At 39.6% G+C, this 14,998-nt stretch overlaps 2 protein-coding genes across 2 annotated transcripts; both read right to left on the bottom strand.

Annotated features, from left to right (window-relative positions):
- Nucleotides 1-2,038: 2,038 nt before the first annotated feature.
- LOC145220384 (uncharacterized) lies at nucleotides 2,039-3,051 on the bottom strand. Its single transcript, XM_080087621.1, has 4 exons — nucleotides 2,992-3,051; nucleotides 2,634-2,777; nucleotides 2,463-2,568; nucleotides 2,039-2,334 (listed from the first exon to the last, which is right to left on the bottom strand). The coding sequence occupies exons 1-4, from the start codon at nucleotides 3,031-3,033 to the stop codon at nucleotides 2,189-2,191; spliced, it is 438 nt and encodes a 145-aa protein (XP_079943747.1). The 5' UTR covers nucleotides 3,034-3,051; the 3' UTR covers nucleotides 2,039-2,188.
- Nucleotides 3,052-3,111: 60 nt separating this feature from the next.
- LOC145219660 (uncharacterized) lies at nucleotides 3,112-12,854 on the bottom strand. Its single transcript, XM_080086993.1, has 11 exons — nucleotides 12,797-12,854; nucleotides 11,322-11,441; nucleotides 11,046-11,171; nucleotides 10,704-10,811; nucleotides 4,909-5,037; nucleotides 4,451-4,490; nucleotides 4,136-4,307; nucleotides 3,799-3,968; nucleotides 3,357-3,528; nucleotides 3,231-3,298; nucleotides 3,112-3,175 (listed from the first exon to the last, which is right to left on the bottom strand). Exons 1-10 carry the CDS (start codon nucleotides 12,852-12,854, stop codon nucleotides 3,257-3,259), a joined length of 1,137 nt encoding a protein of 378 aa, XP_079943119.1. The 3' UTR covers nucleotides 3,112-3,175; nucleotides 3,231-3,256.
- Between the last annotated feature and the right edge of the window lie 2,144 nt (nucleotides 12,855-14,998).

Below are 14,998 nucleotides of genomic sequence, written 5' to 3'. Positions count from 1 at the left end.
AAGGCAGGGTTGCATACAGTAAAAGCACAGATGACATGAACTACAAAATACACATTGGTATGTACAAGAAAAGTGGCGACTAATACGCAAGGTGAAACATACTAATCCTTTTGCTTGCATGTTTTTTCCGAAGTTTTGATTGTGGTAGACACATTTTCGCTGTGACTGCAAATGTCACTTTTTTTGTTGAAGATTTTGAGACATATTAATTTTATCTCGTTTAACTCATTGGAAGCCGGCTTAACACCGCTTTTTGGAAATATAAACGTTTTAACACTGCGAATGACATCAGTGCACAAACCTACATGTTAAATGTATCGTGACTTGGATGAAAGAATTTACGAACTTCTCATCGGGTTTCATAAAAATAAAACAAATATGGCCAGAAACTTCAAGTAGAATAATGTAATAGCTGCATATTGTGAAATACGCGTAAAAATCAAAATCAGTTCATACGCCAACCTAATTATTTTTTTTAAGAAACAAACTAACCTTTTAATTGGCTTTAAGTTTAAAGATTTTTACGCGTATTTAAGTTTCAAAGATATAAAATTCAACAATTAAATATAGTGTTACGCTAAACATTTGTTTGATCTCCTGATAGTAAAAAACGCACAGACAATAGACAAAAACGTAAAACTGACAAATTTGGAGATATGTAATGTGCTTGAAATTCATTGCACAGTCTTTATGCTGAAATCCAGGATATATACAACCAAATAATCCAGACTTGGGAAATCGAGCAGTTTCATTAAATGCAAAATAAAGGATGATTAAGTAGGATTGTTATTATTTCCTAAATTGAGCGTATGACGTTAGTGTAAAACTGATTTCTGATCAAAACTTTACAATATGCAATGCAATCAAATCACAACAACGAGAAAATCAGGATACAACCTCTGCCTGTTACGGCAAGCCGTAAGCTGTGTTGACTGGTAGCAAATTGCTGCATAGCGCGTAACGGTTTCCGCTCATGCATTGTGTATTGTTACACGATTATATGTTGGTACATGGGTGCTGTTAATATGCCACACATAGCTTTACAACCTGCCCTCAGCTAAAAATTAAAATTGTTTGCCAACCTCACATTTTTTAGCCTTGGGAGGAAATTTGTTTGTGTTCATTGCATACTGCCCAGCTTTTGGTATGTAAACCAGAACCAAAACGTTTTTATCAACAACAGTGGTTTTATTATTTGTCTCTGTTGCTAATTTTCATCATGCGAATTTATTGCTCTTAATACCTTGCTTTATCCAAAAGTAATAAAAGACAACTTACCAGGGCAAGTAAATTGCTGGTGGACAAATTGTCCCCTCGACGTTAGTGCAGATGATAAATTTCTGAAGCTAATGGCACAAACACTAATCTTGTTCAGTGATTTGTTTTAATTCCACACCAAACCCAAATACACTTTGCATCTTTTGACCAAAATAAAATCTCTAAACAAAAATGTTTTCAGAAAACATTTCACTCCAGTCAAATTGTCCGGCGTAAAAACTTCCAGGCCAAATCTTTTTTGTTGCAATGCTTTATCTCTTTATACTAGATTATAAAATATAATTCCAAATTTGAAAAATCACTGAAGGTGACAAACCTGTAAATGCTTTGTTGTTGAATCCAAAAATGTTTAAAAGGCTTTGAAGAATGTAAAACTTACTCTGTTTTTGGTAACTGTGGTCAAATGCACATAACAAACAACTGTAACAAAATTGATTTAAACTAAAAAAGCTACAAACGTTTTAACTTTCACGTTCTAAAAACTACCACCTTAAAGTTATGGGTGAAATTGATGTTGATAAACCGCGCCAAATTTTCAAAACATTCTTCACGGTTGAGTGATTCGTGGACTAGGTTTGATTTCTATGACGAAAAAAATCTCCAGGAACCAATTTCTGTTTCCCAAATGTGCATAATTAGTATTATACCATGTTTGATGTTAGTGTTTTTCCGAATACTTCGTTTTCTTGAATTGAAATAGCATATTTCCAATTATCATAGCAGTAAAGGTTCCTGTAACCCTAAATTATATTTCCAGAAAACTTCTTAAAACAAACCAATTCAAGTGAGTTATTTTTGTATTGAAACAACCGCACGAAAATTAAATGCATTCTGCTTAAATATAAACTATAATGATCAGTTTGTTTTTCAAGTTGTTTATCATGTCATTTTTATTCTTCCACTTTTCATTCTATTTCCCATTTCTTAAAATCCCAATCTTCTTCCCATCTTTCTCCATCATCGTGACAACAATCAGAATGAGAATGATCAACATCACCAGGCAGAGACTCGAGATGAGAGAGACCTCCATCAGTGACTTAATGCCCCGATTGACCCCTAACAAATATGTGTAAGAGTAAAAACTTGAGATGGATGTTTACAATGACTCACAGATTGGACTAAAAGTTTGAAGGACCCATGTAATTGTGTTTTCAACAAAACCTAACTTTTAAACAATGTCTCACCAAGGCAAGTCTTCCCGTCTTTCATCAAGAAATACCCTTGAGGACAATAGCAGTAAGCTGTACCTTTAGTGTCGATGCCACACATGTGAGAACATCCCAATTCCTCCTACAAAGCAATCTAAAAAAGTTAGACCCAACCAATTTATACAAGAAGTAAAAATACAAGTTTACCCTGTTGCAAACAAGTTGGTCATCACTATCAAATTCATGTGCAAGGATAAAGGGTCCTAGAGAGATCTTCTTAGTTGTATCATCAGTTTCATCTGGGATTGATCTTTTGACTAGAATATCAGGTATCGGTTCCGAAGGACAGTCCTGATTAAATCAAGTGCGAGATATAAAAATTAAACAAACAATCTACATATGGCATGTAACGAAGCATTAAATAGATAAAAGTAGAACATAGTTCTTGGTAAGGTAACAGTTAGTCGTTGTAGCAATGTTAATAAAATAGCAAGCCAGGATATAGTCAGGTTAACAAAAAATCTGATTACAGTAAGATTCAAAAAAATGATCCGAAAAATCATACGATTTTGCAATCGTTGTCTTTCGTTTTTTTGCAGATTTTCATTCTGCACGAAAGCCATATCTCCTGGTCCGAGTCTTGTACACCAAACCAGCTGAATCCCAAGAAAGAGAAATCAAACTTGCGAGGGTCGGTCACATTGTATATTACATTCCCATCCGCATCAAGAGGATCAGGCGCGACACAACTGTGGAAAATAAGTTGAAATGGATCTTTCGTCACCCTAAATTACAAGCGCTCACCCTCCGATGACAACAGGATAAACAGTTTAAATTTCATTCTCATCGTCCGCCAGAATACAGTCTATTCCCTAAACATTTAAAGTAATGAAACTGGGTGGGTATTTAAAGGGTGTTTATGTGACATACCTGCAAAACCAAGCTGGTGTTAGCTTCCCCATCGATGTAGACACCGATGTAAACAGAGGATCCAATTGTTATCGTTTGTTCAGTTTCAATTGTAGTAAAACTGTCCGATGTGTACCGAGCCATTTCCAAGGTGAATGATGACGATGTTTTGCCCAAATCCACCTCAACGTGACTACATAAGAGGATTTAACCGGTTAATATTTGTCACTGCGACTGGCAATCGTGCAAAAGGTTTTAATCCAAAACAGAAACAACATTACTGTTTTTAGAAAGTAAAGAAATCGCCTTCTGGATATTTTTTATTGATAAATAATATACAAACACATTATGCTCACATACAATAACTGAACACTTATTTACCAATCACGGTAGGCTATACTAGTCCGTCAACCAGTTGTAAGTGACATAAACACGATAAAAAAGAGATGTACAGACTTCAAACCTGATCATTGCCAACAGAGATTGGTCCATTGTCGCTATTCCTGAACGGTTGTAAGCACATTGAAACACCACGACTGCCGATTTCCCGTTGCGAGTTATTATTTGTGACAACGAGCCAGCAGCGACACCAAGCGAGACTTTGTATGTTACCACAATTTCTTTGTCGCTCTCCTTGAATTGAACAACAAAATGTGTAGATTTAAGACCGGAAGCTCGACGGCGGACTCAATACGACTATAAAGTCACTCACTATCACTAATAATATATGACAGATTTGTCACTCAAATAAATCAGAATGACACCTGAAAGAGGTATGTACTAGTATATTTAAATCTTACGTTTATGTTTGCAGAACATTGTCTAATTCCAGCCAGGACATTTATGTTATACTTGTCAGCCTGGTTGTCCTTCACTGCAAAGCAATTGTCAAGTGGCGTCGAATCGTCACGGATCATTTCAAGGTGTTCGCCAGCTCCGGGGAGCAAAGATCGGACGTAACTTCCTGGGAGGCTGCGGAAACCAACGAAAGTTGAATAGAAAATACTTGGGGCGGAATGCTGCAGAATTGTTTGTACATGATGGAGAGCGAAAAATTGATTTTATTTTTGATCGAATATACTGTGTTCATTCAATATAATCCTGGCAAAACTAACCTCGCCGAAACTCCGGTAGTTGTGCAGTTGGTTGTGATCACTGAAAAACAAAAAAAAATGTTTAAAAAAGGTGGTTAGTGCAACCGCCTTGCAATCGTAAGGTTGGTGGTTCTAATCCAAGCTCGGCCTCTAAGAGATCCAGTGGTTAGTGAAACCGCTTTGCAATTGTAAGATTGATGGTTCTAATCCCTGCTCGGCCTCTAACATGACCCAGTGGTTAGTGTAACTGCCTTGAAATCGTAAGGTTGGTGGTTCTAATCCCTGCTCGGCCTCTAAGATGACTCAATGGTCAGCGCAATCGCCTTGCAATCAACGTACAGTTTTAAGATGATGCAATGGTTCAGTGGTTGGCAACTGAAATGCATTTCTAATGTTCCTAAATCAATTTCAGCTTTCCAATCGTGTCGCGGATCTGTTGAGTCTACAGTTCAATCCTATACAATTTAACTGAAACAAACCTGGAACTTTGGCGGGACAATTGGCTTCGTCATCGTCAAAGTCAAAACAGTCGTGCCATCCGTCGCATACATATTGTTGTGGAAGACAGTAACCAGATCGGCATTGATACTCGTTAGGTCCACATGCTCCTGTGATGGTTAAATGGAAAAAAATGAGATGAAATAAGTGTAATTGATTTTTGTCTTTCAGTAAAACATGTGGGATTGTGGGATAAGCGTGAGGCTAATAGGATTAATAGGCGGTTAGCGAGATTAGCATAGGGCTAGCGAGATAACCAAACAATCAGTGGGATAACCAAGAAGCTAACGGTTTACCACAAGACTACTACAAGCGAGATAATCAATAAACCAGAGAAATAACCACGAGGCAAGCGAAATAACCATCAAGCTACCGGAATTATCATGAGGCTACCAGGATACACATGAGGCTAGCAGAATTACCGTAAGGCTTCAGAAATAACCATGAGACTAGCGAGATAACCAAGGAACCAGCGAGATAACCATAAGGCCAACTATCATGCTATACAGGAGAGAAATAAATAGGGACATTTTCTCGCCCTGACTAGCATATGTAGTAATTTCAAAAGTCTGTACAAGACACGAGTTTCGCTCAAACCAGAGGTAAACAGTTGGGTCAGTTGAGTTGCAATTTTAGATTGGATTTAAATTAGGTATCACAGAAAGCTACTCGCGTACCACCCAAAAAGTTCCGGCGAACCAACAGTTTGAGAACCACTGAACTGGAGGGATAACCTCCATCAGCTGCTGGGGGAGTGGGGATGCACCTGAACTTTACCACTTAAGAGTGATGCAAAATAATGTATTACGAATCATGACACCCATTTACAGCGAGCTAAAAACTTTAAAACTAGCCGATATCAACAAACTTCAAACAGCACAAATTATGCACAAGGTCCACCACCATAACCTCCCCTCAACATTCGATGAGTTTTTCACTAAAACTTCACAGGTTCATTCCCACTTCACGAGACATGCTGATGGCGAAAACCTCTTTATCCCTAGATTTCAAACAACCCTCGGCATATAGTCTCTGCATTACCGTGGTCCAAAGATTTATAACAATATTCCTACCAAACTGAAAAACCTTGGTTTACACTCATTTAAAGTTCAATTTAAAGCCATAATATTGCAAAACTATGAACGTTGAAGGTCAAACCACTATTGTTTGCAAATTACACCACGTGCTGTTTCTTTGACTCCCTTATCAGTAGTTGGTTGTTTGTTGTATTGTACGTACAACGGTTCGTGTTTACTAAGTTTATGATTTTGATAGCGTAATGCTTAATGCATGGTTTGGATTGTTTGTCTCGTGTTTATCATTTATTTATTTTTCATTTTTGTTAAAAATGTGATTTGTTATTGTCTTTTAATCAATTCTACGTCGTTGATGTTGTGCTACTTCCCTGTTACAATGTTAAATACCTAACTGCCAATCCTATACATTGCATTTTTGTCTTCTTCAGCTTGTCTCCATTATTTTTCTCTTCTTTGCAAGACAACGTCTTGTAACTCTATTTGTTTAATGACGTTTTTGAGGGGGCATCTTAACTCGAAAACCGAAAGGTTAAACGATGCCTCCTTACCATCACTTTTCTTTTCAATTTACTATTTGCGTTTGCGGGTTAAAATAAACGATTGATTGATTGAATGATTGATGTGGCTGGCGGGATAACCATGAGGATAGCGAGATAACCAAGGGACCTGCGGAATAACCATAAAACTAGCGGGATAACCACGGGGCTAGCAGAATAACCATGGGGCTAGCAGAATAACCATGGGGCTAGCGGGATAGCTAACGAGATACCCATTGAACCTGAGGGATAACCGGTAGGATAGCGAGATAAGCATGTGGCTAGCGAGATATCCAAGAAACCTGAGAGATAAACATGGGGTTAGCAAGACAACCATGAGACTAGAAGGATAACCATGGGGCAAGCGGGATAACCACGAGGCTAGTAGAATTATCGTGGGGTTACAGAAATAATCACGAGGCTAGCGGAATTGCCACAGGGCTACAGAAATAAGCATAAGGCTAGCGAGATAACCAAGGAACCAGCGAGATAACCACAAGGCCAACGGGACGACGGGATAACCATCAGGCTTTACAGGAATTACCATGGGGCTACAGCAGGGGTCACCAAACTTTTATCACTGCGGGCCGGATAAGTTTAATAATCAATCGCGCGGGCCGCATAGTTTGCATGCCCCAGCGCCTTCTTTCCAAACTTATTCCTCGAGGCGATTTTTATAGGGGGCCAAGAGATGGTCTTTCTACAATCCTATTTAAAATCTGGCAATGCGACTGTTAAATTGTACAGGCGATTATTTGCGCACATGTAAAACTTGTAGTCTTGTTTGTGACGTAACAAACCGGGTTGGATCAATCTTGGGCGTTGTAATTCTATGAAACTATAGGTAATATCAATTCTACAAATCGCGACAAGAAAACTTTCGTAAGGAGTAGATTAATTTTTGAATGTTACAAAGTTATCAATTCGATTTGGCAAACCAAAATAGTGTTCGCGGGCCGGATGAAATGACCTCGTAGTTTGGTGATCCCTGGGCTACAGAAATAATCATGACGCTAGCGGAGTCACCATGAGGCTGAAGCAGTTGTTTTTAACCCGCGGGTGGTCATTTTGCCGTAGGTCGCGACATTTAAAGAAAGTAAATGTTTGACAGCAACCACAAAATAAAAACATCTAAAAGCAATAGAAAGTCAAACTATTTGATTCAAACAGATTTTAAACTACAGTTAAATGTTTGCGTGCTGGTACACAAAGCGAGGTCCGTAGAACTGCCAAGAGACCAAGGTTCTACAATCTTACTTGTGTTACAAAAGAACAATTGTTTGCGCATAATTGAATTAGATTGATATTGATAAAGTCAAACCATTTGATTCAAACTTATTTTGTTTTCCATTATGACCATTACAAAACAAAGGCGATATTACGTTACCATACGGAAGATAATTCAATACAACTGCCACCATCTCGTGGACACACGAACGTCAAAACATCAAAACATTTATGGTAGGTAAAGCGGGTCAGTGTGTTATGAGAAGATACTTCTGTGAAAACCGAACGGACCAGCAAGCTAAGACCTATTCTCTTTGCCCAAGGAGAGAGTTTATTCTACTGAAATAACCATGAGACTAGCGGAATTACTTTGGGGCCAGCATGACAACCATGGGACTAGTAAGATAACGATTGGCTATCGAGATACCCACTGAACCTGACGGATAACCATGAGACTAGAGGGACAACCATGGGGCTAGCGGGACAACCAAGAAACGTGCGGAATAACCATAGGGCTACCAGAATAACCATGAGGCTACTAGAATTGTCATGGGGCTACAGAAATAATCACGAGGCTAGCGGGATAACCAAAGTACCTGCGAAATAACCAAGAGACTAGAGGGATAACCAAGGGACTAGCAGAATAACCATGCGACAAGCGGGATAAGCATGGGGCTAACGAGATACTAGGCTATAGAGATAAGCAAGGAACATAAAGGATAACCATGGGGCTAGTAAGATAACGAAGGGCTTTCGAGATAACCAAGGAACCTGAGGGGATAACCAATAGGATAGCGAGATAAGCATGGGGCTAGCAGGATAACCAAGAAGCCTAAAAGATAACCACAGGGCTCGCGGCATTAGAGGGATAACCATGGATAACCATGGGGCTAGCGGGATAACCAAGAAGCTTAAGAGATAACCCATGAGACTAGAGGAATAACCATGGGGCAAGCGAGATAACCATGGGACTAGTGGGATAACAAAGAAGCTTAAGAGGTAACCGTGGGGCTAGTACAGCGGTTCTCAACCAGTGGGCCATGGAAGCATTTTGATTGGGCCACAGACCAATTAAACAGAAAGCTTTTATTAAGAATTTACTTTCAGCTGTGTCACTACACTGAATTTTACAAGAATAATGGCTTGGGTAGGAATTGAAAAGGAACGTAAATGAATTTAAATTAATCAATTTGCGGTTACTTTGAGTTTCTGCAACCCTGTATGTTTATGACGTAATAAACTACTTTGAGATTACAATAAAGCCAGCAGCATAATAGCAGCATATCCATTGTCCAATTACTCGATCATAACTGAACATGCTTGATTAAAGAAGGGAAAGTGCTGTTTTATGATTTTTTTAAATTAAGTTATTTTGAACTTATAATCTTGTTTGAAATATGTTCTGCATTTTTTTTGTGCTGAATCGATTTTATAGTTGTTTTCTTTCATTTATAAAAATTTACTGGGCCACAGAATTTTTGTGCAATGAAAGTGGGCCACGAAAGAAAAAAAGTTGAGAACCACTGGGCTAGTAGGATAACCATGAGACTAGAGGGATAACCGTGGGGCAAGCGGGATAACCAAGAAGCTTAAGAGATAACCGTGGGGCTAGCGGGATGACCATGGGGCAAGCGGGATAACCATGGGGCTAGCGGGAATACCAAGAAGCTTAAGAGATAACCGTGGGGCCAGCAGGATAACCATGAGACTAGAGGGATAAACATGGGGCAAGCGGGATAACCAAATAGCTTAAGAGATAACCGTGGGGCTAGCAGGATAACCAAGAAGCTTAAGAGTTAACCATGGGGCTAGCAGGATATAACCATGGGGCAAGCGGGATAACCAAGAAGCTTAAGAGTTAACCATGGGGCTAGCAGGATAACCATGAGACTAGAGGGGTAACCATGGGGCAAGCGGGATAACCATGGGGCTAGCGGGATAACCAAGAAGCCTAAGAGATAACCATTATTAGGATAGCGGGATAAACATGGTGCTAACGAGATGCCCATTGAACCTGGGGGATATCCATTAGGCTAGCCAAGATAAGCAATGAACCAGCGAGATAACCATAAGGCCGACGGGACAACCAACAGGCTATAGATGAATTACCATGGGGCTACAGAAATAATCAAGACGCTAGCGAAATTACCACGAGGCTGGAGCGGTGGTTTTCAACCCGCGGGTCGTCATTTTGCCGTAGGTCGTGACATTTAGAAAAAGTAAATGTTTAAAAGCAATAACAAAACAAAAACATCTAAAAGCAATAGAAATTCAAACTATTTGATTCAAACAGATTTTAAACTACAGTTAAATGTTTGCGTGCTGGTACACAAAGCGATATCCGTAGAACTGCCAAGAGACCAAGGTTCTATAATCTTACTTGTGTTACAAAAGAACAATTGTTTGCGCATAATTGAATTAGATTGATATTGATAAACAAGCGAGTTTCTATGTTAATAAAATCCCGAACGTTGTAGTGAGGGTGGAAATGTATTGACGAATTTTATTTTGCTTGGACCGCAAGTCCAATAGCACATCAACCATTCTGTAAGACAAAAAGTTTGAATGCCACTGTACTTGGCCTGAGAAATAGTCTGTGCGGCCTGAACGAGTGTCGTGGCCTTCACAAACAAAAAGGTTCCCCACCCCTGGGCTAGCATGATAACCACGGGGCTACTAAAATTAGCATGGACCTAGCGAAATAACCATGGGGCTATCGGGTTAAATAAGGGGCTAGCGGGATAACCATTGGCTAGCAGGATAACCATTGAGCTAGCGGGATAACCATTAGGCTAGCGAGATAAGCATGAAACCAAGGTATAAGTATTGGGCTAGTGGGATAATCATGGGGCTAGCGAGATTGGCATGACGCCAACAACAGGACATAGGAATAACGGTTTAATCAGGGCATAAAAAATAATTAAAAGCCAAAAATTGAAATGATTCAGGGCTCCATTATATTATTCGGTTTATTACCAAAGCACGAGTCCTCGAAATCGGGGTGACAGTCGGGTTCGGTGCAACCATAATGAATGTTGTTGCAAGAAAAGCAGTAGGACTGATGCGCAGTGCAGTTGTCGGCATCTGTGAGGAAAAAATGTATCACAAGATTGTTAATTCAATTCACTAAAAGCGAACCTACGAACTTCAAGGGGTAAACCAAATTGTTTGTTACATGCACGACTTTGCACGCTTAAAGCGGGTTTTCTAACGGGCTCCGTGCAGACAACCATGGCGCTTGTTACATGCACGACTTTGCAAGAGTGATTTGGTGAATTTCACAAAATATTTCCATTTACTATGTAAATAGAAGCTTACTTGTGTGATAATCATTTGGAGCGCATCCTATTTCATCGCCCTCACAATCCCAGATTTTGTCGCAGCGGTATTGTTGCGGGATACAGGCTCCGTTATCGCACTTAAACTCATCGGGACCGCAAATACCTGAATTACATTACGGTTTAATGCTTCGTAAGGGTAATTTCTGAGACTATTAAGTCGAGTGGAGCCGACATGAGCAAATTATCCTGACTAGTTTAGTTGATACTGTAGCACTGAGCGGACAGCACTTTGTTAAAGACAAAACGATCGTACCATTGCATAAAGGCGGCTGGTCACCAGGTGGACATGTGTTTGGTTTGCACATGTCCCAAATCGGACGGCACTGCTTTGATGGAAAACACTGAAATTCGTGATATCTGCATCCGTCTGAATCTAAAAAGAAAAAAATAGTTGAGGGATGACAATAAATTATTCACAACTAAAGTGCATTCACTTCATCACTTATTTTCAACGCCTACATCTGTTAATTCTTTAAAGACGAGTAAAACTCATTCAAGATAAGTTTAAACACAGAACCATCGAAAATACTCAAACGTTGAGGTGGGTTTATTTCCTTTGGTGAAAGAAATCATAGGGACACAATTGCGCTAAAACCCACCAACAAGCCGGAAATAGCTGCGCAAGGTTAAGACGTTATGGAGCGCGTGAAAGAAGAGGGCACAATTGGTGGATGTTGGCTAAAAGCGCTTCAGCTACACTGTATTCTAAAGAGTTATTTGACTGAAAGGAAGAATAGAAGTTTGGCGCATTGAGGATAAAGACGACTGGGGGTGGGACGTTAGTGGAACGAGTCGAGAAGCCTTCAAACATTTTAAAGCAATTTCAAAGTGATAAAGTGATGCAAACATTGACAAATGGAGTAGAAAAATTGATGGTCTGTTTGACGATTTTGAAAACCTCGGTTAATTCGGACCCGTTTGGATCACGCAATTTGTCCGGATTAGGCGAACATCCCAAAACCGAGGTTTGCTGTAATTACAAATATCAATCGGAACATTAAAGTCATGCTCTCTGAACTGCTTGAAAAGTAACTGCGGTATACATTTGAACTACTAACGTAACTGCTACGCAACAACCTCTTAATTGTTATGAACTAAAATTCCCTGGTGTTCTTGCATGAGTCAGCGTTACTTGCCAAACATGCCACATTCTCAACCTGTCAATCAGTCTTATCGCGTTTTAAAACGTGTCTTGAAACTAACAATCAAATTCATATTGTTGGCTTTTAGCGGAAACCGTTTGTCAATCGAACTGAAATTTGAACGATGGGCCGAGCCGAGCCAGAACCGAGAACTCGGTATCGAACATTGCTGACTTTGATGCTCAAACGAGCAGCTGCACAAACTGACCTAAGCATTAAATTTGCATAACATGCGAAACTAGTGTTCGAAAGGGTATCCAAGAACAAAAAGGAGGGTTTTCCTGAATGCGTTAGTCGGTGGAAAACGCGTAGTTCTGGGGCCTGTACAGCTTAATACACTGCTGGTAACGCTAGGGACCTTGGAAAGCTACAAAACTAGGGTGGAATTGGTAGTGCTTGTGACGTTGAACAATGGACGGAGCATTAACGTGTTCGGCCAAACATAACATTTGCTGTTTCGGCCCATCCCCACTGTTTGAGTACAGCATTAAAGATTACATCACAGGACGGCGCATACCGGTTAAGCACTGCAACATGTTTGAACTGGTTTTAATGAGTTGCAACAAAATCAAAATCTTTAAATTACTTGGACATCCGGCTTCGTCATCCCCGTCAGCACAATCGTTCCTCCTGTTACATTTCATATACAGAGGAATACAGGCTCCAGATTGGCATTCGAATTGGTCAGCTGCACAGTTTCCTGCAAGATGGAAACAGAGTTGAATTGATGCTACTTCGTATTGCCTGGAAAATCTGTTGGATGTAATCATGCACTACACTTGTCAACGCCCAAGAACCATACGGAAGAAAAACATTCCCATTGCACATAAACTCTTCTTTTATCAGAAGAAACACATTTAAATCAACGAGACATTGTGGTAAAAACGTGAAAAAGTGAAATGTGCAAAGCGCAAAAACTAACCGATATCATCTTGTAACAAACTAAATTTACTTTAAACAAAACCAACAGTTTACCGTCACAATTCATTTCATCATCAGAACACTCGGAGCTTTCATCACATAGCTGTGATCGTGGAATACAGGTCAGGTCTTGACATTGAAACAGGTGGTTGGGGCAATATTGGCAAGATCCTGTCAACAAAATAATTATGGTCACAAAAACTACCAAAAGCTTACATTTAAACAAGCGCAATTATGAGATAATACTGATTACAATGAGTGTGTTCCACGATATCTTTTACGTTTACTTTATATCCTGACTTATATGAAAGACTTAATAAACTTTCTCACCGGGTTGTATAAAGAAGAAAACAAATGTGGCCAGAAACTTCAAGTAGAATAATGCCATAGTTGTATTTCGTGCAATGCGTGTAAAAATAAAAACCAGTTCAGTCGCCGATTTGATCAATTCTTTCAGAAACGAACTAACTTATGATTTGACTGTGAAAAAAAAACTGTGAAAAAAACGAATCCTGACAACCGTAGTTCACAGTCGATATCAGCATCTCCACTATATTAAACCGCTCACTTTACTGTGGAGGTGCAAACTGCTACGTGGCTATGATCCAATGCATCGTTCAACATCCAATGCATCGTTCAACACCGAATGCAAAAACAGGAAACCATATTGTGATCGTAAAACAATCGTCGAGTCACAATCCTGATCAACACGTTTAAACGTATGCTCATGTGTTAAAATATCCCTTCTTTGTGAACAAGTGTATGATAGTTGTGCAACCTAGGTGTAGTTTTCCATTTAACGGTTTTAATCCCAATTTGACACCGAAGATGACCCACGTTCATACAGCCCACGTAGAAACCAGAATGTAACGAATGTACGCAACATGTAGGAGCACAGAATGTAACGGTTGCGTAATACACCGGCAAGCTCCGGTGACTGGCATCTAATTGCTGCCGAGCGCGAAACGATTTTCTCGCGCACATCGCGTATTGTTATACGACCCTGTGTTGTTAGCGGCATGCTGTTAATATTCCACCCGATGCATTATAATATGCATCATATAAGGGTACTGAATAACTTTCCAATTAAACACCTAGAATCGCCAAACTCACTTTTTATGCCTTTTTATGGAGATCTTAATCATTATGGACTTCAATCCCAACCAATGCTTGCTTTGTAAAGTTGTATTAGCTCGGAGAGAAAATATGTTTGTGTTTGTTTCAACTGCCCACAAAATAAAGAAAGAAGACAGAAAAACGTAACTTCTGTTTGTATTGATTCCTACTGGAGTAGAAATAGGGTAAGAACCATTATCTTCTAAGTTTTAGTGGATCTAGCCCATTTTGTTGCTCTAAGATGGCCCATTGGTTAGTACATCTGAATTTTAATTAAAAGGTTGGTGGTTCTCATCCCAATTCCGACTCTGGGATGGCCCAGTGGTTAGTGCAACCCCCCTGTAATCGTAAGGTCGTTGGCTCAATCTTTAACAAGCCGTAAAACGGAGCAGAAACATGTTATAGACTATTTACAGCATGGCTATAGCTAATTGATAGTCCATGCACATTGTAAGTACGAAAGTCCCTATTGTCAAACTTCAATGAAAATATAAAAAGGGATAGCAAAGGTTCGTTTGGATATACAAGTTTACAACATCATTGGTTGATAGGACATAACTATAGGTATTATTTCGCATTAGGAACACAGCATGTAACGGTTGCATAACGCTACGGCAAGCTGCAAGCTCGGGTGACTGGCATCTAATTGCTGCCGAGCGCGAAACGATTTCCTCGCACACATCGCGTTTTGTTATACGACCCTGTGTTGGTAGCTGCTTGCTGTTAATATACCACCCAATGTATTATAATA

The sequence above is a fragment of the Phallusia mammillata genome, chromosome 3 (assembly GCF_965637545.1).
Source record: "Phallusia mammillata chromosome 3, kaPhaMamm4.hap1.1, whole genome shotgun sequence".
Taxonomy (NCBI): Eukaryota; Metazoa; Chordata; class Ascidiacea; order Phlebobranchia; family Ascidiidae; genus Phallusia; species Phallusia mammillata.
This window is presented reverse-complemented; position numbering and strand designations above follow the sequence as displayed.

Coding starts and splice junctions, on each gene's coding strand:
- LOC145220384 (XM_080087621.1), bottom strand. CDS start 3,033: ATGAAAATCTGCAAAAAAACGAAAGACAACGATTGCAAAATC. Junction 2,778..2,991: donor AAGACAACGATTGCAAAATC/GTATGATTTTTC, acceptor TGATTTAATCAG/GACTGTCCTTCGGAACCGAT. Junction 2,335..2,462: donor AGACGGGAAGACTTGCCTTG/GTGAGACATTGT, acceptor CATATTTGTTAG/GGGTCAATCGGGGCATTAAG.
- LOC145219660 (XM_080086993.1), bottom strand. CDS start 12,854: ATGAAATGTAACAGGAGGAACGATTGTGCTGACGGGGATGACGAAGCC. Junction 4,491..4,908: donor TTGTCCCGCCAAAGTTCCAG/GTTTGTTTCAGT, acceptor TTTGTTTTTCAG/TGATCACAACCAACTGCACA. Junction 3,299..3,356: donor ACACCAGCTTGGTTTTGCAG/GTATGTCACATA, acceptor TTAAATGTTTAG/GGAATAGACTGTATTCTGGC.